The 26,402-nt window shown below is 44.2% G+C and overlaps 1 protein-coding gene and 1 pseudogene across 1 annotated transcript; one reads left to right on the top strand and one right to left on the bottom strand.

Annotated features, from left to right (window-relative positions):
• Positions 16,439-16,818, top strand: Gm14534 (predicted gene 14534; annotated as a pseudogene).
• Positions 22,670-24,338, bottom strand: AA414768 (expressed sequence AA414768). Its single transcript, NM_001272033.1, has one exon. It carries the CDS (start codon positions 24,244-24,246, stop codon positions 23,083-23,085), a length of 1,164 nt encoding a protein of 387 aa, NP_001258962.1. The 5' UTR covers positions 24,247-24,338; the 3' UTR covers positions 22,670-23,082.
• Between the last annotated feature and the right edge of the window lie 2,064 nt (positions 24,339-26,402).

The raw sequence follows: 26,402 nt of genomic DNA, 5'->3' as shown, positions 1-26,402 counted from the left end.
CTGTGATAGCATATGGAGCCCTTCAGGTATGTGCCTCTGGGGTAGTAGAGTTGATATGATGGTTTGTATATGTTTAGTCTAGGGAGTAGCACTATTAAGAAGTATGGCCTTGTTGGAGTCGGTGTGTTACTGTGGGGTGGGCTATAAGACACTTACTCCACTGCCTGGAAGTCAGTCTTCCACTAGCAGCCTTCAGATGAAGATATAGAACTCTCAGCTCCTCTTGGACTTTGGCTGCCTGGATACTGCCATGTTCCTACTTTGGTGATAATGGACTGAACCTCTGAACCTGTAAGCCAGACTCAATTACATGTTGTCCTTATAACAGTTGCCTTGGTCATGGTGTCTGTTCACAGCAGTAAAACCCTACCTAAGACAGTTGGGTCTTATGATCGTTCTATGTTTAGTTTTTTGAGAAACCTCCATATTGGTTTCCATAAAGGGCACATTCATTTCTATCCCCCCAGCAGGGAATACAATTCCTCTTTCCCCACAGTTGTTGCCATTTGATTTGTGGACAGTCATTCTCACTGGGGTGAGATGGAACCTAGAAGTCATTTTTATTTGTATCTCCTTGATTGCTAGAAATACCTTTAAAAGTACTTATTGGTCATTTGGGTTTCTTCTTTTGAGAACTGTTCATTTCATTACCACATTTATCAGCAGCTTGGGGGGAGAAGGGGTAGTGTTCATTTTTTGCAGTTTTTAAAAATATTATATATTTTTTTTAAAAATTGCAGTGAAATTCTTCATGTAGAGCAAACTAGCCTTGAACTTGTACCAATCCTCCTGCATCAGCCTCCTGGGGCTGGGATTAAGGGAATGCACTCATCACCATGCATGCCCAGTTTTCATTGCATTGCAGTGCGCATGAGAGCTGTTCCATTCAAAAAGCTACTTTCAAAGTCACTTTTATAAGTCTTTAAGTAACCCCTCATCCGGAGCCTTTTGAATGGAGTTAGAATTCCATTCTCACCCTTGCTTTCCAATCAGCACAAGCAAACAAGAGCCAGAGTGAAAAGAGAAACACCCGCTGCTGTCTGCACTGTCAAAACTATGACTCATGCCGAGCTCTGAGCCTGTCTCGGGAGTCAGCAGGAAGACAGGATCTGTACTAGGGGCTGATGCAGTTAATGGATGCAGTTTCAACATGGGTGACTTCACATCTGCACTGAGTAAGCATATCCTGTCCTATATGCTTTATTAAAATTCATCGGTGGGTCTTGAGTGCACGAAGATATTTGAGTCTAAAGTGCTTTAACACTTTTTAAATCAGAAAATATGTACATGGACATGCTTCCTTTTGAACTTTAGCTCAGACTCCAGCAGCTGAGCAGACAGCTGCAGGAAAGTTACACAACACACTCGCATGGATATGGTGCCCCAATCTCTACCCATTCCTCTCCTTTTCAGACTGTTGAGTTTTAGTTTTATTTTCCCAACTTGCCTCTGGGTTTACATGCTCAGTTGGACAAATAGAATCTAATTTACAAGTAGCTATAGAAGCATCATAAGTTCCTTGTCTAAAGTCTACAGGAAAAAATAGTCATAAAGACGGGCTGGTGAGATGACTCAGCGGTTAAGAGCGCCGACTGCTCTTCCTAAGGTCCTGAGCTCACAACCATCTGTAATGAGATCTGATCCCCTCTTCTGGAGTGTCTGAAGACAGCCACAGTGTACTTACATATAATAAATAAATAAATATTAAAAGTTGACCTGTTGGTTGTGGCACATGCCTTAATTCCAGCACTCTGGGTGCAGAGGCAGTCAGGTCTTTGAATTTGAAGCCTACGAAGTAAGTTCCAGGACAGCCAGTTAGACAGTGAAACCCTGTCTTGAAAAAAGAAACAAAACAGAGAGAGAGAGAGAGAGAGAGAGAGAGAGAGAGAGAGAGAGAGAGAGAGAGAGAGTCATAGAGACAGAGACAGACAGACAGAGACACAGGGCCAGACTCAGAAAGAGAAAGAAAAATCAAAGATCTGGGTAGATGGCTCAGTCAGGATAAAGTGTTTGACATACAACCATAAAGACCTGAGTTCAATCCCAGAACCTGCATAAGAAGCTCCTCCATTGGGGGCCCTGTAGAAGTAGAAAAGAAAGCCAGGTTTGATAACACACACTTGTAATCCCAGCGCTGGAGAGACAGAGATAAGCAGATCCCTGGGGCTCACTTGTCAGCCAGCCTAGCCTAATTGGCAAGCTCCAAGTCAATGAGAGACGCTGTCTCAACAAACAAGGCAGATAGATGAGATGGCTCCTGAGGAATAAAGCCCAGGATTAACCTCTGGCCTACACACACATCCACACATGGAGAGAGAGAGAGAGAGAGAGACAGACAGAGAGAGAGACAGAGACAGAGACAGAGAGACAGAGAGAGAGAGACAGAGACAGACAGAAAGAGAAACAAACACAGAGACACAGACAGACAGACAGAAACAGAGACAGACAGAGAGAAGAGAAGTGAGAAGACATATATCTGCATATGAAAAGTTTCAGAGATTTGGGAACACTACCCTTTTATAAGTCTTTAAGTAACCCCTCATCCGGAGCTTTTTGAATGGAGTTAGAACACTACCTTTTTATTAAGTATTTATTTCATTTACATTTCCAATGCTATCCCAAAAGTCCCCCACACCCTCCCACACCCACTCCCCCACCCACTCCCACCTCTTGGCCCTGGCATTCCCCTGTACTGAGGCATATAAGGTCTGCACGACCAATAGGCCTCTCTTTCCACTGATGGCCGACTAGGCCATCTTCTGATACATATGCAGCTAGAGACACGAGCTCTGAGGGGGCGGGGGTACTGGTTAGTTCATATTGTTGTTCCACCTATAGGGTTGCAGATCCCCCCAGCTCCCTGGGTACTTCCTCCAGCTCCTCCATTGGGGGCCCTGTGATCCATCCAATAGCTGACTGTGAGCATCCACTCCTGTGTTTGCTAGGCCTGGGCATAGTCTCACAAGAGACAGCTATATCAGGGTCCTTTCAGCAAAATCTTGCTAGTGTATGCAATGGTATCAGCGTTTGGAGGCTGATTATGGGATGGATCCCTGGGTATGGCAGTTTCTAGATGGTCCATCCTTTCGTCTCAGCTCCAAACTCTGTCTCTGTAGCTCCTTCCATGGGTGCCTTGTTCCCAATTCCAAGAAGGGGCAAAGTATCCACACCTTGGTCTTCATTCTTCCCGAGCTTCATGTGTTTCGCAAATTGTATATCTTGGGTATTCTAAGTCTCTGGGCTAATATCCACTTATCAGTGAGTATATAACATGTGAGTTCTTTTGTGATTGAGTTACCTCACTCAGGATGATGCCCTCCAGGTCCATCCATTTGGTTAGGAATTTCATAAATTCATTCTTTTTAATAGCTGAATAGTACTCCATTGTGTAAATGTACCACATTTTTTGTATCCATTCCTCTGTTGAGGGGCATCTGGGTTCTTTCCAGCTTCTGGCTATTATAAATAAGGCTGCTATGAATATAGTGGAGCATGTGTCCTTCTTACCAGTTGAAACATCTTCTGGATATATGCCCAGGAGAGGTATTGTGGGATCCTCTGGTAGTACTATGTCCAATTTTTTAAGGAACTGCCAGACTGATTTCCAGAGTGGTTGTACAAGCTTGCAATCCCACCAACAATGGCAGGATCAATACAGTAAAAATGGCTATCTTGCCAAAAGCAATCTACAGATTCAATGCAATCCCCATCAAAATTCCAACTCAATTCTTCAACGAATTGGAAAGGACAATCTCCAAATTTATCTGGAATAACAAAAAACCTAGGAGAGCAAAAACTCTTCTCAAGGATAAAAGAACCTCTGGTGGAATCACCATGCCTGACCTAAAGCTGAGCAATTGTGATAAAAACTGCATGGTACTAGAATAGTGACAGACAAGTAGACCAATGGAATAGAATTGAAGACCCAGAAATGAACCCACACACCTATGGTCACTTGACAAGGGAGCTAAAACCATCTAGTGGAGAAAAGACAGCATTTTCAACACATGGTGCTGGCACAACTGGTTGTTATCATGTAGAAGAATGCGAATTGATCCATTTCTATCTCCTTGTACTAAGGTCAAATCTAAGTGGATCAAGGAACTCCACATAAAACCAGAGACACTGAAACTTATAGAGGAGAAACTGGGGAAAAGCCTTGAAGATATGGGCACAAGGGAAAAATTTAAGAATAGAACAGCAATGGCTTGTGCTGTAAGATCGAGAATTGACAAATAGGACCTCATAAAATTGCAAAGCTTCTGTAAGGCAAAAGACACCATCAATAAGACAAAAAGGCCACCAGCAGATTGGGAAAGGATCTTTACCTATCCTAAATCAGATAGGGGACTAATATCCAACATATATAAAGAACTCAAGAAGGTGGACTCCAGAAAATCAAATAACCGCATTAAAAAATGGGGCTCAGAGCTAAACAAAGAATTCTCACCTGAGGAATACCGAATGGCTGAGAAGCACCTGAAAAAATGTTCAGCATCCTTAATCATCAGGGAACTGCAAATCAAAACAACCCTGAGATTCCACCTCACACCAGTCAGAATGGCTAAGATCAAAAATTCAGGTGACAGCAGATGCTGGCGAGGATGTGGAGAAAGAGGAACACCACTCAAATCTTTTTTAAGTGCAATGCAGGCGCTGGAGAGCTCAGTAGTTAAGAGCACTGGCTGCTCTTCCAGAGGACCCATGCTTGTTTCCCAGCAACCACAGGATGGCTCACTCTAGTTCCAGAAGATCTGACACCTTCTGCACTCCTCTGATATTGCACATACAGGAAGCACAAGCATGCATGAAGGAAAAACAACCATACAGATAAAATAAAGTTAAATAAAATCTCAAAAAAAAGTGCAGTACAGCTAGATATGGTGGCACACACCTGTTATCACAGCACACATGAGACTGAGGCAGGAGGATCAGGGTTCAAGGCCATCCTGGGCTAAATAATGAAACTCTGTGTCAAAAAAATAAACAAAGCCCAAAAGAAACATACCCAGATGCCCAAATAATGTCCCATGAACATGATCTGGGAACAAGGACAAGTAAAAGTGTATTTCCAACCTGTTAATAATTATTACTTTATTTACTTGGTATGAATTTCAGAAATACCATTTATATACCTACCTCTGTACCCTGCATTTGGAACACACATATGAAAGATCCCCATGGAGCTGATGGTGTGAAGAATTGCTAAGGGACTGAAATTCTACCCTACATGCAAGCTAAGACATTTACTTGACCCAGTTTCACAGTGGCTGGCTGGCAGAAGTCAACTGACTTGTGTCAAAGGCAATGGAGTTTTTTGTTTATGGTAGAGCAAGCTGCATGGGTGTGAGTATATTTACATGGGTTCTCCTTGTCCAGAGACAGGCACAGGTAGGTGTTTGTGTACATGGTGGGCTGCAGTCCGGGAGAAAGGTACAGACTTTCGGGAACTTAAACTAATAGGTGGCAAGCGCCTTTGTCACTGGATGGAGACACCATAACCATCTTCCAAGCCTGGTGGCTTTATAACACCCTTAAAAGACTGTCCAGAACAAGTCAGTGCCTGTCTAGACTAACCAACAGGTAACCAGGCCTTCACCAAGTTGAGCAGGATTGATTAGCTGGCCTCTTGTTGACCCCAGAGATGTGAGCAATAAAAGCTATTGTTTATTGCTGTGGTTTTGTGATTGCTCAATGGCATTATTGTAGCAACAAACTACTGCTACCATCACAGAAAATTTTGTTGGTTCCAAAACTGACTTTTTCCTTTATACCTAAATACTCTCTGAAATGTGGATCTTATCAGATCATTTACTGTCTGAAAACCTCCAGCTGCAGACTGCAGCCCAGATGTGAAATACAGTCCTTGGTGGTCTGGTCTGGTCCTCATTTTCTTTCCAAAATTGTATATATGTATGGTTTACCACAAGACATTTTCTTCCAGTTATTTTTTTCAACTTCTCTGATCACCTCTCTTCCTTCACATTCTACTCCCCCTGCCCCGTGCTCTTTCTTGAATGGGGTCTCTCATAGACCACACCAAAAAATGCCTGTTTACTTAAAGAAAACTCAAATCTTAAGAATATATTGTTTTTAAGACAGGGTCTCACATAGCCCCATTATGAGGCCTACCTACCTACTCACGTACCTACTCGCTATGTAGGTAAAGGTGGTCTTGAATTCCTGGCAATCCTGCCTCCACCGCTCCAAGTCTGGGATTACAGGAGTGTGCCACTATGCTTGGTTTTATGTGATGCTGAGAATGGAAGCTAGAGATTACTGTATGCTAAGCAAGGACTCTATCAAATGAGCTTTACCTCCAGCCCTGGGATAGAGCTTTTAAGGTTGAAAAAAGGAAGTATTCATTTTAGCTTACCTGGAAAGTATAGAAATTGGTAAAGGGTACCTTAGTGGGCTGTGTTTCCTTGAGGATTTTATCACCCACCCTGGGTGGGGCTTTTTGCTTTTTTTTTTTTTTTTTTTTTTTTTAATACACTAGGTCCGCTGTCTCTTGTTTTGTTTGGTTTTCCAAGACAGGATTTCACTGTGTGGCCCTGGCTGGTGCTACGTTCTTATATTTTTCACTTCTACTTTACATGAGAGGCAGGGAGAGTATGTAGCACAGGATGGCTTCAACTGTGTGGCCCTCCTACAACCTCCCAAGTGCTGAGGTTACACACACACACAGAGTGAGCCATCTCTCTAGGCTCTCTAATGCTATTATCACTGAACATGAAGGTACTGTCTATATGGAGGGAAAAAAATCACTGAACGAACAACAAACAACCTTAGAAAAACAATTGCAAAGTTTATAGTGTACAACAGGTTCTCCATATAGAAGTATACATAGTAGCACACACCTTCCATCCTAGCATTCAGAAAGCTGAGGCAGGTGAATCTCTTTGAGTTTCAGGCCACCCTAGTGTACATAGTAAGTTCCAGGCCAGCCAAAGTTACATAAGAATGGCCATCATAGGCTCATAAATTTGAATACTTGGTCACCAGGGAGTGGTATATCTAAAAAGATTAGGAATTATGACCTTATTGGAGGACGTGTCACTGAGGGTGGGTGTTGGCGTCTCATTTCAGCTGGGCAGTGTAGTACCTTTAATCCTAGCACTCTGGAAGCAATAGGCAGATCTCTGTGAGTTGAAGGCCAGCCTGGTCTACAGAGTAAATTGCAGGACAGCCAGGGCTACACAGAGAAACCCTGTCTCTGAGGCAGGTGGAGGGGGAGCCCACTCTACGTCCAGAGCTTCTCTTCTTCCTGCTACCTATGGATGAAGATGTAAAACCCTCACTCCTGTACCAGCACCATCTGTGCCTGGATGCTGCCATACTTCCCACTATGATAACGGACTAAACATCTGAACAGTAAGCCAGCCTCAGTTAAATGTCTTCCCTTTTAAGAGTTGCTGTGGTCATGGGTATCTCTTCACAGTAATAGAACAGTGGCTTAAGACAATTATATAGTAAAACTCCATCTCAAAACAAACAAACAAACAAACAAGAACAACAACAAAAACCCTTTTGGTCTTGAAATCCCACTTCTAGGAATTTTTTAAAAAGAAATAATTAGTTATGTCTATTTAGATATGTGTCCAGTGCAAGACTGACACAGAAAGCTGGAAGGAGAATCAATTTGATCTCCAAGAACAAGAAATCAAACTAAACTAACTGTAGTACACGGGGTCAATGTGTTCCTTTGTGACTGTTGGAATAATAAGGTAGAGTTACAGTTGCTGACATGGAAAGGTGTCAACATGGGCAACAGTGAGTTGAATGTGACACTTGGGTTATGTTTGCCAGCAGGGTGATTCCAATTCACCTCAGTGTGTATTTCTTCCCATAAAGTAGTGGCAGGAGTGTGTGAGGTCTAGATATGTTAATGAGTCTGATTTGCTTCTTCCACAATATATATACATGCCTCCTAAAGTTACATTAAGTTCCATAAAAACATGTGAATGTTATTTGTCAATGAAAAAGTAACTGAGCAGGGCCTATGAGATGACTCAGCAACCAAGGGCTCTTGCCTCTAGGCCTCAGCACATGAATTAAGTACCTAGAATCCACACGGTAGAAGAAAGGAACCAACTCCCATGGGTTCCCCTCTGGCTTCTCAACTTGTGCCACAGTCTGCATTCCACCACCCCCCAACAAATAAATAAGTAAATAAATAAATAAATGTTAAGATTTTAAAAATAAAATCAGGGAGATGAAGAGATGACTCGGGAGTTAAGAAGAATGTATACTATGTATACTGTTCTTGCAGAAGACCCAAGTTCAGTTCTCAGCACCCACATCAGGGGGGTTCATGCTCCAGGGAATTCCAGCTCCAGGGGTGTCTAATGCCTCTGACCTCTGAGGGCACCTGTCATGTGTTCATCCCCACATGCATATGCATAATTTAAAATAAATCTAAAACACATTAAAAAGTATTCAGCAACATATTCTGAGTGGATATTTCTACATCTCTAGATGATAGGATTATGGTAGAGTTTAAAATTAACTTTGAGTTACTTTTTAGTATGTCTAAGAAGAAGTAAATATGAATTACTTGTATATTTTTATTGGGATAAATAGAATCACTGGTGTCTTCTCTCGGTTTTTAAATGGTATTTTCTCTTCATTTGTTTGAGATAGGATCTCATGCTGTAGCCCAGGCTAGCTTCAGCCTCAGGATTCTCAAACCTCAGTCTCTTGAGTGCTGGAACTCTAGGAACATGTTGCCAAGTCTGGCTATTTTCTTACCTTTCTTTTCTTTTTTGACCTGGAACCCATTTTGTAGACTAGGCTGGACTCACACAGATCCACTTGCCATGTTACATTCCGTACATGCATTGGTAGCTAACTAAGCGGCAGCGCAAAAGCGCAAAGCATGGCTGGTCAGCCTTCCTGTGGGCCCCACACACCAGACCCCTCTCTGATTACTCGGAAGTTGAGAATCTTTATTTGCTCAGGGTTCTTGGGAGCCCCGGAGCGCTAGAAGGTTTTCATAGCACTTGTCCAGAAACTGTCCGTTTGGCTCACAGCTCATATGAAAATATTTGAGAAGTCTGAATGCTCATTAAAGGGGAGATTTCAATATTTTGTGCTATGGATTCTAAGGGTTCAAATGCAAATTGCCATGGGAGAGTTCCAGCGTCTTTCTTTTCTCGAACCCACAATCTTTGTGTCTATAGAATCTCCAAGTGAAGGGCTGGAGAGATGGCTCAGCGGTTACTTCCGAAGGTCCTGAGTTCAAGTCCCAGCAACCACATGGTGGCTCACAACCATCTGTAATGAGATCTGATGCCATCTTCTGGGGTGTCTGAAGACAGCTGCAGTGTACTTACATATAATAAATAAACAATGGGGGCTGGAGAGATGGCTCAGCGGTTAAGAGCACTGACTGTCCTTCTGAAGGTACTGAGTTCAAATCCCAGCAACCACATGGTGGCTCACAACCATCCATAAGAGATCTGACACCCTCTCCTGGTATGTCTGAAGACAGCTACAGTATACTTAGATATAATAATAAATAAATCTTAAAAAAAATAAACAAATCTTTAAAACAAAAAATCTCCAAGTGATTTGGACTCTGAGCGGCATGAAGCAATGATAATTTTACTGTGCATGATGGTTTCCATGGGCCAAGGTCAAACAGGGACCCTTAGAGACATCTTATTTCAACTTCACAATGCCTGGGCTTCCCTGGGACAAACTAGCAGGCAGGAGCTGGAACCATCAGAAGGGCTCAGTCACCCACACAGCTGGTGGTTGATGCTGGCTGGCAGCCAGCCCTCCTACATGTCCCTGTGGCCTTCTCATGTGGCCCAGGCAGAGCGGGGGCTGAGTCCAAGAACAAGTATTCTGGGAGAGATCCCAGAAGAATCTGTCTCCTGACCTAGCCTTGGAAGAAGTGAGCATCATTTTACTGTACGCACGGACAGGAGGCCTTGGAAGCCTCTGCCCAAATTCCAGAGAAGGAAACAGAGACCCCAGTCTATGGTAAAAGGGGGTCCATACCACATAGAAAGAACACATACATTGGTGCAGCCATACACTGTCCAAATTTATATAGGTGCTCAGTAAACATCCTCCCTTCCTCCCTTCCTCTCTCCTGCTCGAGCGCTCTCTCTCTCTCTCTCTCTCTCTCTCTCTCTCTCTCTGTGTGTGTGTGTGTGTGTGTCTCCCTCCCTCTTCCTCCTCCACTCACCTCTCACTTTCTTCCTCCCTCCCTCCCTCTCCCTCCCTCCTTTCCTCCACCCCCCCACCCCCGATGGACATTTTCAGTCCAGGCTGTGAATGACCTTAATCTCCTGATCTTTCTGCCTCTCTCTCCTGAGTGCTAAGATTACGAATATAATGAGTCACCATGTTCAGTTTCCCCCCTTAATATCTTGAATCCGTATTTTTTTTCCAATTAGTTTTTATATATCGATATTGTATGTGTACACACAATGTGTGGTGTGGTGTGGTGTGGTGTGTGTGTGTGTGTGTGTGTGTGTGTGTGTGTGTGTGTGTGTAGGTCAGGGGTCAGTTTTCTTCCTTTCACCCTGAGTTCTGGGTAATTAACAGCAAGTAGTCAGACTTACCAGCAAGCACCTTTACCCTCTCATTGAGCCATCTAGCCAGCCCTTAATTCTATATTGTTTTGAGGGGAAGGTGGGGTAGTGGATATAGCTCAGTGGTAGAGTATTTGCCAAACACGTGTGAGGCCTGGGATTTTATCCCTAACGCAAAAATAAGTAAATTATCTCCAAGGGTTTTCTTTTCTCTCTGCCTTCCCTTCTGATTTGTCTCCTTCCCCTCCCTTCCTTCCTCCCTTTCTCCCTAACCTTCATCTGTCCTTCCTTTCAGTTATTATAAAAACAGCATAACCATCAGTGAGGTATTGTTTCACGATGAGAAGGCTTGCCAACAGCGTGGCTCTGACAGTCTGCCTGGTGTCTCTCTAAATCATTTTATTTTTGATGTTTACATTTTATATTCCCATGTAACCATATCTTTTATGCTCTGGAGACAAGAAGGCTGTCTTTTCAAACAACCTTCGTTACAGCTTCCCCAATTATTTCCAAGGAAGAGTGTATGACATTAAAAGCATGAGAACTGAGTTACTAGTCCTGCTCAGAGCTTCATGTGTGCTAGGCACTGTGCCAAGCAGACCCTTACAAAGCATTAACCTGCTCACTCTCCATAACCTTGTTCCCAAAATATAAAGGAGGAAACGAAGGTACGGAGATTTTCCCAGTCAAGGCGCTATCACACAGAAGAGCCAAGTATCCAACTCTAGTCATATGCCTTCCAAATGTGTATTTTTCATTTCTTTGTTGCTGTTGTTTTATTTGTTGTTTATTGGAATAGGACTTTACTATAGCCAGGTTGATCCTCCCGCCTTGGCCTCCTGAATGCTGGGATTACTTACATGTGCCACATTCCCAGGACATCTATTAGCTGCAATCGTATCCATCCCAACTGTATATTGTCAGTCACTGCAGCCTATGTCCTCTCTACCACTCACTGCTCCGTTGGCCTTTTAGTACCTTGAGCAAAAAGGACCATGCAGCCCCCAGAGGGTCTCAGATGACCAAAATAATGGCGTGCCTGGGAAAGGCCTGGGAGGGCAGACAGTGTAGCAGCTCCTATCTTGCCCCTGCCCTCCTCGTTCTTGTCCTACCCAGCTGACAAGGAGCAGCTCCCATCCTCAAGCTCATCTGTCCTCCCTTTTTGTGCCTGTCCCCATCCAAAAGGGGTTGGGAGGACTGAAGAGAGTTGGCTAGACCCAGGGTGGTGAAATGTTCAAGAGTCCCAAAGCACTTTGTTGCTGCCTTATGGTATTTTTCTCTTGGAACACCAGTAATGCACTTTGGAACTCCTCACTTAGGACAATTTGGAGAGACTGAGCAATTTTAAGTGACTTCCCCATATGGCACCGTCAAAAGACTTTTGAGATCCAAACAAAATTCTCTGCAAAGAAATATCCTACAAACAAACCCCTCAAAGTGATCCGGCTCCCCAACTTGATATGCTAGCAGCTTAATCACTTTGCACATCTTTTCTTTTTAAAAATGATTTATTCTTATTGTATGTGCATTGTTGCTTTGCTTACACATATGTCTGTGTGAGGGCATCAGATCCCTTGGAACTGGAGTTGCCACATGGGTGCTGGAAATTGAATCCAGGTTCTCTGGAAGAGCAGCCAGTGCTGTAACCACTGAGCCATCTCTCCAGCCGCGAGCTGGGGTATCTTAATAAATGTGGTTGCACTTGAACAAAATCCTTCTGAGGAGGCTGTGTGAGGCAGTGAGCACCTCATCAGAAGTCTTGCTCCAAATGTGCAGTGACACAGCCGAAATTCTGCAACTAATGTGCAGAAATAGTTCAAAGAAAGTATTGAAGAGGTTCATCTGATCCTTCCACAGTGTTTCCCAAAAGAAAGTTTTTCAAGACAGACAACCTGGGTGGGAGCTCCACTGGCCAAAAACACCACATATTCAAAGTAATAAATGAAGCATTTGTTATTTCAATAGTGAATGATATAGCACAGGTCCCTGAGGTAGACTTTTTGAAAGCCAGAGAGAAAGGAAAGAGAAAAGACTTCTTAAAGTATGCAGTTTGGGTCGGGACATTTGCCAGGAAAAGCTGGGTAATGAAGGATTAAAATGAAAACAAAATTGGAAAGGAAGCAAGGGTAAGGAAAGGGCCATGGGGATAACGAGCTGTAGAAATGAGTGTGCAAGAGAAGAGACCTGAGTCCCATTGTGAGAGGTGCGGTGGGGAAAGCAAGCCAAGTTCAAACTCAGGAAGAAAGAAAACCCGGCAGAGGCAGCAAATACAAGAGCCTAGGGGAAAAGATGAATAAGGAACTAGAAGAGAAAGAGAAAAAGGAAGTGATTTTAACAGGAAATGGACCAAAATAGACATGGACTGTGTCATTTGAAGGGGAACAGGGAAATCAAGGGGAGGGGAGTTTTTCTGTTCAAAGTAGAGGCTATTCAAAGTGCTCTCGAATCCTCTCTCAGTGAATTTCAGAGGCCAAGAGCGTGGGATGGAGAAGGAAAAGCTGGCTAGGTGGTTTGGGTGGGGCCCTGATCACAGCTCAGGATGTAGTAGGTCTGATTGGTTTGGTGGCTTGGTCTGATCAGTCTCTCTCTCAATCTTCTACTCACCCCTTCCTTCCTTCCTTCCTTCCTTCCTTCCTTCCTTCCTTCCTTCCTTCCTCCCTCCCTCCCTCCCTCCCCCTCCCTCCCTGCCCTCCCTCCCTCCCTCCCTCCCTCCCTCCCTCCCTCCCTCCCTCCCTCCCTCCCTCCCTCCTGCCCTTCCTTCTTTCCTTCCTCCCTACCCCAAAGGCTTGTGGTAGGAGTAGAACAAGGGAACAGTCGGGGCTATGCATTCAGGGCCAGAGAGATGGTTCAGGGAGCAAAGGCACTTACTGCCAAGCCTTAGCCCTCCACTCACTTGGTGGAAAGAGAGAACCAACTCTGTGAGCTTCTGACTTCTGCCTGAGCACCATAGCATTCACACACGCACACACACGCACACACACACACACACACAAAGCTTGCAAACACACACTAAACAAACAAACAATAAACAAATACATGTAAACAATAATCGAAAAGAACACATTGAGAAGGAAGGATGGAGGCCCTGGCTCATGACAACTTCTGAGCTGCAAACATCACAGCAGGGCCCATCCCTTGCCTTGAAGGTCTTGTCCCTCTACTTCAAGTACCAGGTGATGCCCATTTATCTGTGATTCAGACGTTCTATGCTTTAGGACATACACACTGCATTTGGGTGGAATATTTCTCCACATGCTGGGACTCAGAACTGAGATTCTTGCAGCTTATGGTATCTCAATCTAGAAAATTTTGTCTCTGTAGCTGGAGTCACAGTTCTGCACATTGTTAGCCACACTTCTACTTTTGACTCTCTCTCTTGCTCTTATACTTGCTTCAGATACTTAAGAGTCTGCCTTGACAACCCATCTACTTCTGAACGTTTTCTGTGGCTCTGGATCTTGCCTTAGTATTGCCAAGAGCATTCTACAGACAAGTAACTGTTACCCGTTGCCTATTGTCCCCTGGGTGTCTAAGCACTGTCTATGCCTGGACTTGTAGCAGATGTACAAGTGCCCTTAGGGACACTATGTTCACTTCTGTCTGTCTGTTGGTCTGTCTGTCTGTCTATCTATCTGTCTGTCTCTCTCTGTCTCTCTCTGTTTCTCTCTCTCTCTCTCTCTCTCTCTCTCTGTGTGTGTGTGTGTGTGTGTATGTATGTGTATGTATGTATGAATATACATTGGCATGTGTGGAGGCCAGAGATTGTTGTCAGGTATCTTCCTTAATTTCTCTCCACCTTAGTTTTTGACAGGGCCTCTCACTGAACCTGTGGCTCTCAGTTTTCACGAGACTGGCCAGCCAGTGAGTCTCCCAAGATTGCCCCCACACACACACCGCAACGTGGGTGGGTACATGAGATCCAAACTCAAGATTTTGTGCTTACTTGGCAGGCACTTTACCTACTGAGCCAACTCTCCGTCTCCACAGCTCTGATCTTTCTAATCACAGCTGTCAGCTATACTGGACTGCTCTTAACCCAGAAGCTGGGTTTGTGGCCCCACACCCCTGCAGGTGTGCCCACCTCCACAGCATCTGCCTCATTCCAGAGGTGTCAGCTGCAGCTCAAGTGGTCATGCCTTCCAGCCTGCCTACCTTACTACTGCCAACTTGATCATTCTCAGATGGCTTTTTGGACTTAAAAAAAAAAATCAATAGCTTGCTTCAGTATTTTCAAAATATTTTACTAGTAAGGTTGTATATTTAACTACACTGGAGCCAAGAAGAGACTAGGAAAAACACACTTAAAATTCAGAGACGTGGCAGATACTGACATTGGCCCTTTCATAGTCCCTTGGCACTCACTTTCCAGCACAAGACCAATACTTTTACTGCAAGAACCTGTGGCCAGTAGTTTGCACACTTTCCCTTGGCTATGGCCAGCACAAGAAAGAAGGGATGTGCCAAGGAATAAAACTGGGATTCAGCTTAAGATAAATACACTAGCTTCCTGCCTTCAGAGGTGTGTGTGTGTGTGTGTGTCTGTTTTGGATGGGTACACGGTGTCTCTTCCATAGTAGAGCCTCAACTGCCCATAACTACAACATGTTCAGTAACTCATCCCACTTCTCTTCCTTATCTTGCTTGTATATTTGCCAACTCTCCTACCAGTATATCCTGAGATTCCCTCTCTCCTCGTACATCAAATTAATGCTCATTTGCCGGTGGGTCAGACTAAGACATCTCAGGGTTAAGGTAAAAGGTTTCATCTTTTTTTTTTTTTTTGAGAAATACTTTGAGCACTACACGATAATACTTTTTGTTTGTGTGTTTGTTTGTTTGTTTGTTTGTTTGAGGCAGGGTTTCTCTTCGTAGCCGTGGCTATCCTGAAACTTTATAATGTAAACCAGGCTGGCCTCAAACTCACAGAGATCCATCTGCCTCTGCCTCCCAAGCACCACCACTGCCTGGCTTTGATAATACATTTTCAATGCTCTGATATGAGAAAAGCAACCAGCAAAGTTTCCCAGGAACTGTACTCTCTAGACAGGTCACATGAGTTCTACTGGCTTTTGAGATATTTAAAGAGTTTATGAGAGGATTTTTATGGTCAAATCAATTTAGATCACAGAAAACTAAGCAAATTTCCTCACCTTAGTACTACTGTAGGAAGCATGGGACCTTGCAGATTTTCAGATGTCTTCCCATGTTCATCTCATGATCCTTTTGCCTCAGCCTCCCAAGTACTGGGACTGTAGGCCTGCGCCATCATGCCTGACTGGGACATAAAACTTTATATGCAAAAGCTAGTGGGATAATGAAGCAATCAGACCATACATACTCAGTCAGATGCACATGACTTATAACGAATTATATATACAACATACATAGATTCTCTATACCAGCGGTTCTCAACCTTCCTAATGCTACAGCCCTTTAATACACTACTTCATGTTGTGGTGACCCCCAATCTCTGCCTTAGAGAACAAAAGGTTTTTTTTCTACTTCATAACTATGATTTTGCTACTGTTCTGAATCATAATGTAAGTATTTGATATTTAGGATATCTGATATACCAAACCTTAGGGGGTCCTGACCCACATGTTGAAAACCACTGAGTTTGGCTTTGTAGACACTGCTGTTCCCTGTTGCTGCTTGCTGCAGCCACGGTCAACCCCACTGTGTACTTCACAGTGGGGTGATGGTGAGCCCTTGGGCCACGTCTCCTTCAAGCTATTTGCAGACAAAGTTCCAGGGACAGCAGAAAACTTTCCTGCTCTGAGCACTGGAAAGAGTTTGGATATAAGGATTCCTCCTTTTGCAGAATTATTCCAGGTTTCATGAGCCAGGGTGGTGATGGCACACACCATAATGGCACTGGTGGCAGGGCCATCCTGACATCTCCTTGTCCATGGCAAATGCTGGGCCAAACACTAATGGTTCCCAGATTTTTATCTGCACTGCCAAGACTGGATCCCAAGCATGTGGTCTTTAGTGAAAGAAGGCATGAGCATTGTGGAAGCCATGAGCATTTTGGGTCTAGGAACTGCAAGATCACCATTGCCTACTCTGCACAGCTTGACTTGGGGGCATCTTATCCATCAGACCATTCCTTCTGTAGCTCAGGAGAGCGCCCCCACCCCACCTGCTCACAGTACCCTGTAATCTCTGCTCTCACTGAAGTTCTGTGGGTTCCATATTTTCCTCATTCCCCTCCAAGTATAGATGGATTGCAGAGTTCAGTTTATGATTATGAATAAAAACTAAATAAGAAAAAAAAGACTATTGATTTTGAAGAATCATTAAGTAAATGATGTAAGGAGATAAAGTCAATAACTACCCACCATTCAAGATGGAATTACAGACAATACTCTAGTAACCTACTGGAAGGTAGGAAAAATGAGACAGAAACAGAAAGCAGAGAATAGAAAGTAAATTTCAAAGTTAAGATTTGCATATCAATAATTATGTTAAAGTTAATGGCCTGATGTACCAACTACAAGGCACAGATTAGCAAAGGGCATTTAAAAATGGACCAAGAAACACACTGCAGATATGATAGTAGTTTGAAAGTAAAAACACAGACCAGTATGTAATTCAAATATTAATAAAAAGAAAGTAGTAATAATATCAGATAGAGTGCAGAGAAAACAAAATGTCAGTGATACATATTATTACATTACATAATAATCAAAGAGTTATTACACCAAGAAGGCATCAATTTCTATGTGTATCTGTTGCAAACTATGGAGCTAGGCATGTGAATTTAAAATTATAGGATTGAGGGCTAGAGAGATTGCCCAGTGGTTAAAAGTACTTCTTACTCTTGGAGAGGACCTGAGTTCAGTTCCCAGCACCCACATGGAGTGGCCTGTAACTCCAGATCTAGGGAATCTGCCCTCTGCCCTCAAAATGCACTCACACTCATACACACACACACACACACACACCCCACATACATACAAAATTAAAAATAAAGCCTATAAGAAAAGTTGTAGAACTAGAAGGAGAATGGACAAATCCACAACACAGCCAAGTTGTCAATGCTCTTCTTTCAACAATTAATAAATAGCTAGGCAGAAGATGATACAAACCCATCCACCAACTGGCTGGAATCAACGTAGAACAATCCAATTGACAGTTGAAATGTTTTCCCCTGCCAGGTGGTGATGGCACACACCTTTAATCCCAGCACTTGGGAGGCAGAGGCAGGCAGATTTCTGAGTTTGAGGCCAGCCTGATCTACAAAGTGAGTTCCAGGACAGCCAGGGCTATACAGAGAAACCCTGTCTCAAAAAAAAATTTTTTTTCCCCAACTGCCCATGGAACATATAACAAGCCCTCTGGGCCATAAGACAAACCTTAGCAAATTCCAAAGGAATTATATATTGTGTAGTCCCTGCCTTGTGACGTAATCAATAGCAGAAAGCTAATGAGAATATTTCCAAAGCTTTAGAAACTAAACTTACCACTTAAAAAAACAAAACAAACAAACAAACAAGGGACAACAAACAGAAAATCTCAGGCTAATCTAAAAAGGATGCTTGCATTAAGTAAGGATAAAAGTCAAAATATATGCTATCGAAATATAGGGCACATAGCGACACTGAGAAGAAAGTTAGAGCAACAGATGCTAACAGCAAAGAAGGGGAAAACTTCCTAACCTGTGATTTAATCCCACCTCAAGAACCAAGAACAGAATCCAGTGTGGGAAGGGGGAAATTAAAAACAGGAGAGGAGAGAGCTCAGTGAGACTGAACCCAGGAAAAAAAGAGAAAGAAACAAAAAGCTTATTCTTTGCAAAGGTCAATAAAATTTGGGGTGGTTATACAAACCCATACATGTGACAGTATGACAGAACTATCCACATGGCTTTCGCCAGTGTTAACTTCCCGGTTTCTCAAACTACCAGTAACTATAGGGAAATAAGGTGAGGGGTTCATGAGACCTGTCTGAATCACCTTTGCCCTGTCCTGGGGCTCCACTATCTCAAGGCAAAAGGGAGCTGGGTGTGGAGGCATCCCTGGAATCCCAGCAATCAGGAGGCTGAGGCAGGAGGTCATTGAATTCAAGGCCAGCCTGGTCTACGGAGTTACTTATTATCTCAGAAAGAATGAATACTTTTTTAAAAAAACCCTTTAATTCAAGGAATTCATACGATGTTATCTTTTACAGCGTTTTCTAAAATTCCTGACAGGAAAACTACAGGGTGTTGAGTTTATAACAAATGTTCTTAATAATACAAGGTTCTTGTATTGGTGACTTTCCAAGAGCCTGGCTTTCTTTCTCTAAAGGTTGTCTGGTCTCTCAGGTTCTGTCTTTGGTTTTTTTGAGACAGGGTTTCTCTGTATAGCCCTGGCTGTCCTGGAACTCACTCTGTAGACCAGGCTGTCCTCAAACTCAGAAATCTGCCTGCCTCTGCCTCCCGAGTGCTGGGATTAAAGGCGTGCGCCACCACGCCTGGCCAGGTTCTGTCTTAACGGTGCCTGGGAGGGAACATCCAGTTTCAGACAGAACCTCTTGTTCCAGACACAACACTTTCTCAATGTGGATAGAATCCACTTTGGCTTAGCTACCACACATGTTCTTGCATCCTTTTCAATATATTTGTGTGTGTGTGTGTGTGTGTGTGTGTGTGTGTGTGTGTGTGTGTGCGTGTGTGCGTGTGTCCGTGTTGAGGCAAGATAGTCTGGAATTCACTGTGTAGCCCAAGCTGACACGGAACTGTTGACCCACCTGTCTCAGGCTCCCTAAAGCTGGTATTACCAGTGTGTGCAATAATGCCCTGTCCTAGTCTTATAGTGAAATAAACTCTTCAGAAAGAGAGAGAGAGACAGAGATCGAGAGAGACAGACACAGAGACACAGAGTGTGATAGAGAGAGAGACAGACAGACAGACTGTGGCTTGCATAGAACTCACTATGTGGCCCAAAGCTGGCCTCAGCCTCACAGAGATCCATCTGCCTTTGTCTTCTGAGTGCTAGATTTAAAGGTGTGCTCTACCATTCGCACCTTAAAGCAGTTTTCAACTCTGTTAGCTAGCTATCCAGAAGAAAGGTCATCTTCCATCTGACAAGTCAGCTGTAAAAATGTCAGTCTGTATGGCTTTCAGCCTTCATCCCAGCCACTCTTGCCCCAAATCTTCTGCAGCCATGGAAGTGAGGGACAGTGGCTCTAATTTCAAGGAATTTGTGATTCAGCTGCAGGGACTAAAGGTAGCAAATTGTCTCAGCAGGTAATGCCACCACTGTTTGCTTCAACCCTTTGTTTTTGAAAGAAAAGATTTGTGCCTTAGATGGTGCTCATGCCTTTGATCCCAGCTCTTGGGAGTCAAAGGCAGGCTGTGAACTCTGTGAATCCCAGGCCAGCCTGGTCTACATAGTGAGTTCCAGGACAGCCAGGGCTACACACAGAAAAACTCTGATTCCAATTCCCCACACCCAGCAAATAATAATAATAATAATAATAATAATAATAAATTGGTGGCAAGCCAGGCGTGGTAGCATATACCTTTAATTTCAGCATCTTGGAGGCAGAGGCAGAGGCAGAGGCAGAGGCAGAGGCAGAGGCAGAGGCAGAGGCAGAGGCAGAGGCAGAGGCAGAGGCAGAGGCAGAGGCAGAGGCAGAGGCAGACAGATCTTTGTGAATTTGAGGCCAAGCTTGTCTAGAGAGTTCCAGACCTGCTAAGACCCTGTGTCAAAAGTGGGGGGGGGGGGGGGCAGGTAAGGATCTTTAATCCCGTATTTGGAAGCCATAAGACATGTGGATTTCCATGTGTTTGAGGCCAACCTGGCCTTCCTAGCAAGTTCCTGAAAGTACATTATCTGAGTTTTTATTCTTATTATTTAAATGTATGGTACAGTATTAATAACTATCTTTAATGGGAGGCACAGAGAAGTGGATCTTTGAGTTCAAGGCCAACTTGATCTACAGAGCAAGAGTTCCAGGACAGCCAGGGTTACATAGAGAAACCCTGTCTCTAAAAAGTCTAATAATAATAACAGCAACAACAGCTGTCTTTAAACTATTTCATTTTTATTTGTAACTGTGTGTATGCATGTGTGTCTCAGTGTGGATTTGTGAATGCAGTGCTCAGAGGTCAGAGGCACAGGGTGGCCAGCAGTTGTGGGCTGCCTGTGGTGGATGCTAGGAGCAAGCTCAAGTCCTCTGCAAGAGCAGGACAATGCTCTTAACTGCTGAGCCAGCTCTCTAGCCCCAGTCGTTTTCATGATTGTTTGTACATTCGATTCAGTTTTATAAAGCTTACCATGTACTACTCAATACATCTTCGATGACAAAGGGAACTAAAGCTATCAATGTTCAGATATCAATTAGGGTGTGGCAGAATTCGGTAGTGTGTTCAAGATTTGGCTATCGGCTCGAGGAACTTGAATGGTTAGGGAATTGTAACGCTTTAGATGATTCTGCCTTGTCACAGTTTACCAGAACTGGCCAAAATGCTGTGTAAATGTAACCAAGTGAGGGAGAATGCCAGAAAAATGAAATGGGGTGCGGGGGGGGGGTGTGGGGGTCCTGGTGGGACTGAAACCTAGGGACTTGTGAATGCTACGCACTGGTTATACCACTGAGCTACGTTCCTAGTTCCCCCTATACACATGCCCCTTTTCACTTCTAATTCTTACTCTTTTTAAAAATTATTTTTTCTTTTGTCTTGTTTACAACTTTTAATTTTGAGATGGTATCTTAACCCGGGCTGAATGGTAACAATTGCTCAGGCAGGCCTTGAACTATCAAGCCTCCTGCCTCAAGATCCTGAGTAATTGGGATTACAAATCTGGGCCACTAGGCCTGGCCCACAAATCGTGATTGCCTGCCCTTGTAACCAAAATAGAATTTTAAAAATTTGAACATATACAATAATGCACAAGAGCCATGTCTCTTGGGTATGGTTAATGTAGTTGATATGTGAATGTTAAAGCAGTTGTAGGGGAGGGGAATGGTGCCCTGGGTAAAGTGCTTGCTGCATAAGTCCCAGGACCTGCGTGTACATCTCCAGTACCCACACGAGAAGCTGGATGTCCTGGCACTTGCCTGTAATCCCAGAGCTTTGAAGTTGTAACTGGGAAGCTCTATAATCCAAGAACTGGGACTCACTGGCTAGCCAAGCCTAGACCACTGGTGATCTCCAGGTTCCATGAATGATTCTGTCTCAAAAATAACAAAGTAGAGGGGCTGGAGAGATGGCTCAGCCATTAAATGCATACTAGTCTTGCAGAAGACCCAAATTTGGTTTGATGCCTTCCAGCCCCTGAAGACATCTGCACTCGAGTGCATATACCCCACTCCACACACATTCATATACACGATTAAATCCAACCATTACCAACTTAAGGGGACACAACTGGGTGAGGTAAGAAAATGGAAAGTACACTGATTCACACCCTATAAAGTCACACCCTATAAAGGAGTTGACACATACAAAGTTCCTATTAGTTCTTTGATGCACAGTCATTCATTGTTATGACAGTAGAAAAAAAAATAGAAGTCTCCAAATTAAGTACTCGTGGAACTTAAATATGTAACTTCTGCTGAGCAATTCATAAAGTTTATCAGTCTACAACAAATTGCAGCATCCGGTTAGTAAAATGGAAAGGAAGAATGGCAGTGTTTCACAACTAACCCAAAGCTATAGACTGTGGCTCTGCTTCATAAAAAATATCGAACCAACAAGAAACAAACTCATCAGTACCTGGGACATAGAGGCAGAAGGATCCAGAGCTCCTGGCCAACCTCGGGTAACTGAAACCCTGTCTCAAAGAAGGGGCAGAGGAAGCGGAGAAAGAGTTTGCTAAGCACGACCAGTGCAAATGAGTGCTAACAAGCCTTGATTGCTTTGCCCAAGTACAGTATAACTCAGTTTCAAGAGTCCAGCCTTAGGAAATAGTTCATAGCATAAATCTGGCCATAAAAATGTTATTAATTCATGAGCAAAGTTCTTATCATTATTTAGGCAATCAAATGGCTTTACACCCTAAAAGACTGTAGTTGAGAAGACATAACCATTCAACTGGGAACGCAACTCAATGGGATAGGTCGTGTAGCACGCAGGAGGCCCTGGGTTCCATCCGCAGCATCACACAAACAACACACAGAGACCAAAAAACTCTTTTAAGCCAGGATTGGACACTGGCAAAACTTTTATTGGCACTAAATGGAACAAATGTTTGTAAATACTCATTATCCCCCCTCCCCCAATAGCCCAATAAACAAAAATTATAAAGTCACAACTGACTGGCCTACTTAACACATTTCACGGAATCAAGGAAAACAGATGATGACAAAAAAATGGACACTATGATTATTTATCAGGGAAAACCACAGTAAAGGCTCACAGTTCAGCCCAAGACCCCCACAGTAAGCAAAATGAAAAGGTTGGGACTTCTACTGGTGGTCAGTTGACAGTTTATCCACTAAAACACCAATTAGCTAATATCTTCCGCACTACTGTTACAAAGATATGCAAAGCTTGTTTGTGTCTTTAAAGCTACCTTGTTCCAAATACACCACAGTCTACTATTTACCCATCTTCCTTTGGAGGAGTGAACCAGCCCTTTTTCTCATGCATCTGCACGACGGAGTCATAGGACTGTTGGGCTGTTTCTAGATTATATTGATTCTTATCTGCTCCAAAGCGCACCCTGGCCTTGCCTTTGACTAAGGTGGCATTGATCTGCATGATGACTGATTCAATGGAGTAGGCGCTGCTCCAGCCCTGTTTGGTGAGCAGTTCCATACACAACGCCCCTCCACCCAAAACATACCCTCCAGAGAGAATAGGCAACTCGACGCGAACAAATGGAGGATCAAACGGAAAGTTATCTTTGAAAGAGAAGTTAAGCAAAATATAGTCAATGCCTTCTTTTTCATTCAAGAGCTGAAGGTCACCGTACAAGGGACTATCGGGGTCAACCTTCCTCAGTTTAACGTGCCAGTCATATAAGCTGTCGTTTATCAGTTCCACGGAATAAGTCCCCGATTTGTAGCTCTGCGATCTGTATATATCTCTGAGTTCTTTCATAAGTCTGTTTGAAGCATGCACCGAGCCAGACACGGTACCATTCAAATGCTCTTGCCTTTGGCTCTTCTTGATATTCTCTAATATTGCCAAATGCTCTTTCTCAAGCCCTTCATCCTCTGACTTTTTCTCGCTACTAGCCTCTTCTTCTTCTTCTTCTTCTCCTCCTCCTCCTCCTCCTCCTCCTCCTCCTTCTTTCAGCTCATAATGGTCCAAGTCTTCCACCCCGTCAGCTGCATCTTCACCTTCATCTTCTGAAGGCACCTCTTCGATGGTCGCCTTCTGAGCCATGGGGACCGGCTGGTCCAGCATCTCCATATCCAGGTGCTCAGGCAGGTTATATAAGCTGCAGAGTTCACAGATCAGCCACTTGAGCTGCTGACGAAGCGAACTGTTGGGCTTCGAATCTTCCAGTCGTTCCAGGATCGATGTGAGATCTGGATCGTCAGAGTCCACGAACCATATCGGCGGCGAAGATGGGTAGGACTCGGTGATGGAGCAGTGCAGGGTGAGCGGCGGCGAGGGCGGGCTGCCCGCGGGCGCCGGCGGCACCAGGAACTGACACTGCAGCTCATCCAGCTGCCAGCTCACGATGCGCAGCCGCTCGTGGTCCTGGTCGAAGATGGACGCTAGGAACTCCAGCTCGGCCTTAAGCCCCGACGACATCCTTCCTTTTGGGTCCTCTGAGACGAGTGTGGAAGCAAAGAGGCCCCGCGAGACGCCTGCTGGGCTGCCACCGCCCCTGGGGCCGCCGGGCCGGGCTCCTGCGGCTCCGCCTCTGCCCGCCTCCGCGACCCGCAGAGCGTGGCCGCCTCAGTCATAAGTCTAAGCACTGTGTCGCACAATGATCTACAGGGCCTTTTCATCTTGCATAACGGAACCTTTTGTTCTTTTTTTTTTTTAATTTTGTTTTGAAACATAGTCTTGAATAATGGGGGCTGGTCTTGAACTCTGTGTAGCCAAAGATGGCCTTGAACGCCTGAACCTCCAGCCTCTACCTCCCTCCTCACCCAGTGCTGATTTCACAGCGCCACCACACCCAGTTTATGGCCTCCTGGGAAAGGAAGCCAAGGCCACAAGCATTCTAGGCGTGCAAGCTATGGCCCCAAGCTGATTTTAAAAGAAATGTGAACTTCTGATATTTCTACCCTCACCTCCTGGATGGTGGGAACTACAGGAATGCACCACCACAGCTAGTTTGTGTAGTGCTAAAGGCTAAAGATGGAACCCAGGGCTTGGAGCATGTAGGCAAGCATTCTACAACCTGAGCTACATTCCCGGTCGGTTGTTTTCTCGATTCATTTCAACAGTCATTTTAGTTGCTTCCATATCGTGGCTATCTTGAATACTGCTACAGTGAACATGGGTCACTGATTTCAGAGCTGAAAGATGGCTCAGCAAATAAGTATCACTCGATGCTCAAGCATGAGAAGTTCAAATCTTCAGCGCTTGTATAAAAAGCGTGGCCTAGCCTAAGGCATGCCTGTAATCCCAGTGCTGTATGAGAGGCAGACTGGGAGGTTATCTTGCACATACAAAACACAGACACTGAGTTGGGGAGATAGAGAGGAGAGAGTGTGTGAGTGAGTAAGTGAGTGGGGGGGGGGGGGAGACAGACAGACAGACAGACAGAGAGTGAGGAGAAAGAGAGGAGAGAGCTCCTGCTTTTGCTTCTAATAAGCACAAGCAGGCTTGGTGGACTCAGAAGGCTTTAGGTTGTGCATAGATTTGTTTGGTTTTCAAGACATTGTTTCTCTGTGTAGCCTTGGCTGTCCTGGAACTCACACTGTAGACCAGGCTGGCCTCGAACTCAGAAATCCTCCTGCCTCTGCCTCCCAAGTGCTGGGATTAAAGGTGTGCACCACCACTGCCTGGCCTGTACATAGATTTTTTTAAAGGAAACTTCACAGCTACTTCCAGCCCAGCAAGGGCCCAATTTCTCCACATCTTTGTTATCACTAGTCATTTTTTTCTTTTATTATTTACTTATTTATTTTTATCATGCCCCCGGTGAGGTGTGACAAGATACCTCTTGGTGGTTTTCATCTGCGGTTTGCTCATAGTTTAGTGAAGATGAGCGGTTTCACAAGAGTCTCAGCACTTCTCATGAGAAATGCCTGTCGACTCCTTTGTCCATTTTATTGTTTTGGTTTGGGTTTTTTTCTGGTTTTTCGAGACAGGGTTTCTCTGTATAGCTCTGGCTGTCCTGGAACTCACTCTGTAGACCAGGCTGGCCTCGAACTCAGAAATCCGACTGCCTCTGCCTCCCAAGGGCTGGGATTAAAGGCGTGTGCCACCACTGCTCCAGCTTCTTTGTCCATTTTAAAATCAGGTTTTTGTTTTGTTTTGCTATTGAGTTGTTAATATTTTGTAATATTAACTTAAGATTTTTCATCTTTCTACTAGCTGATTTTGTGTGTCAACTTGACGCAGGCTGGAATATCACTGAGAAGGGAGCTTCAGTTGGGAAAATGCCTCCATGAGATCCAGCTGTAAGGCATTTTCTCAATTAGTGATCAAGGGGGAAAGGCCCCTTGTGGGTGGGACCATCTCTGGGCTGGTAGTCTTGGTTCTATAAGAGAGCAGGCTGAGCAAGCCAGGGGAAGCAAGCCAGTAAGGAACACCCCTCCATGGCCTCTGCATCAGCTCCTGCTTCCTGACCTGCTTGAGTTCCAGTCCTGACTTCCTTTGGTGATGAACAGCAGTATGGAAAGTGTAAGCCAAATACACCCTTTCCTCCCCAACTTACTTCTTGGTCATGATGTTTGTGCAGGAATAGAAACCCTGACTAAGACAATCTTTATTTTTCATTTCTGTGTGTG

This window comes from Mus musculus, chromosome X, assembly GCF_000001635.26.
Source record: "Mus musculus strain C57BL/6J chromosome X, GRCm38.p6 C57BL/6J".
NCBI classification, from domain to species: domain Eukaryota; kingdom Metazoa; phylum Chordata; class Mammalia; order Rodentia; family Muridae; genus Mus; species Mus musculus.
This window is presented reverse-complemented; position numbering and strand designations above follow the sequence as displayed.

Bases quoted from the DNA above. Each gene is read 5' to 3' on its own strand.
- AA414768 (NM_001272033.1), bottom strand. From the start codon at position 24,246: ATGTCGTCGGGGCTTAAGGCCGAGCTGGAGTTCCTAGCGTCCATCTTC.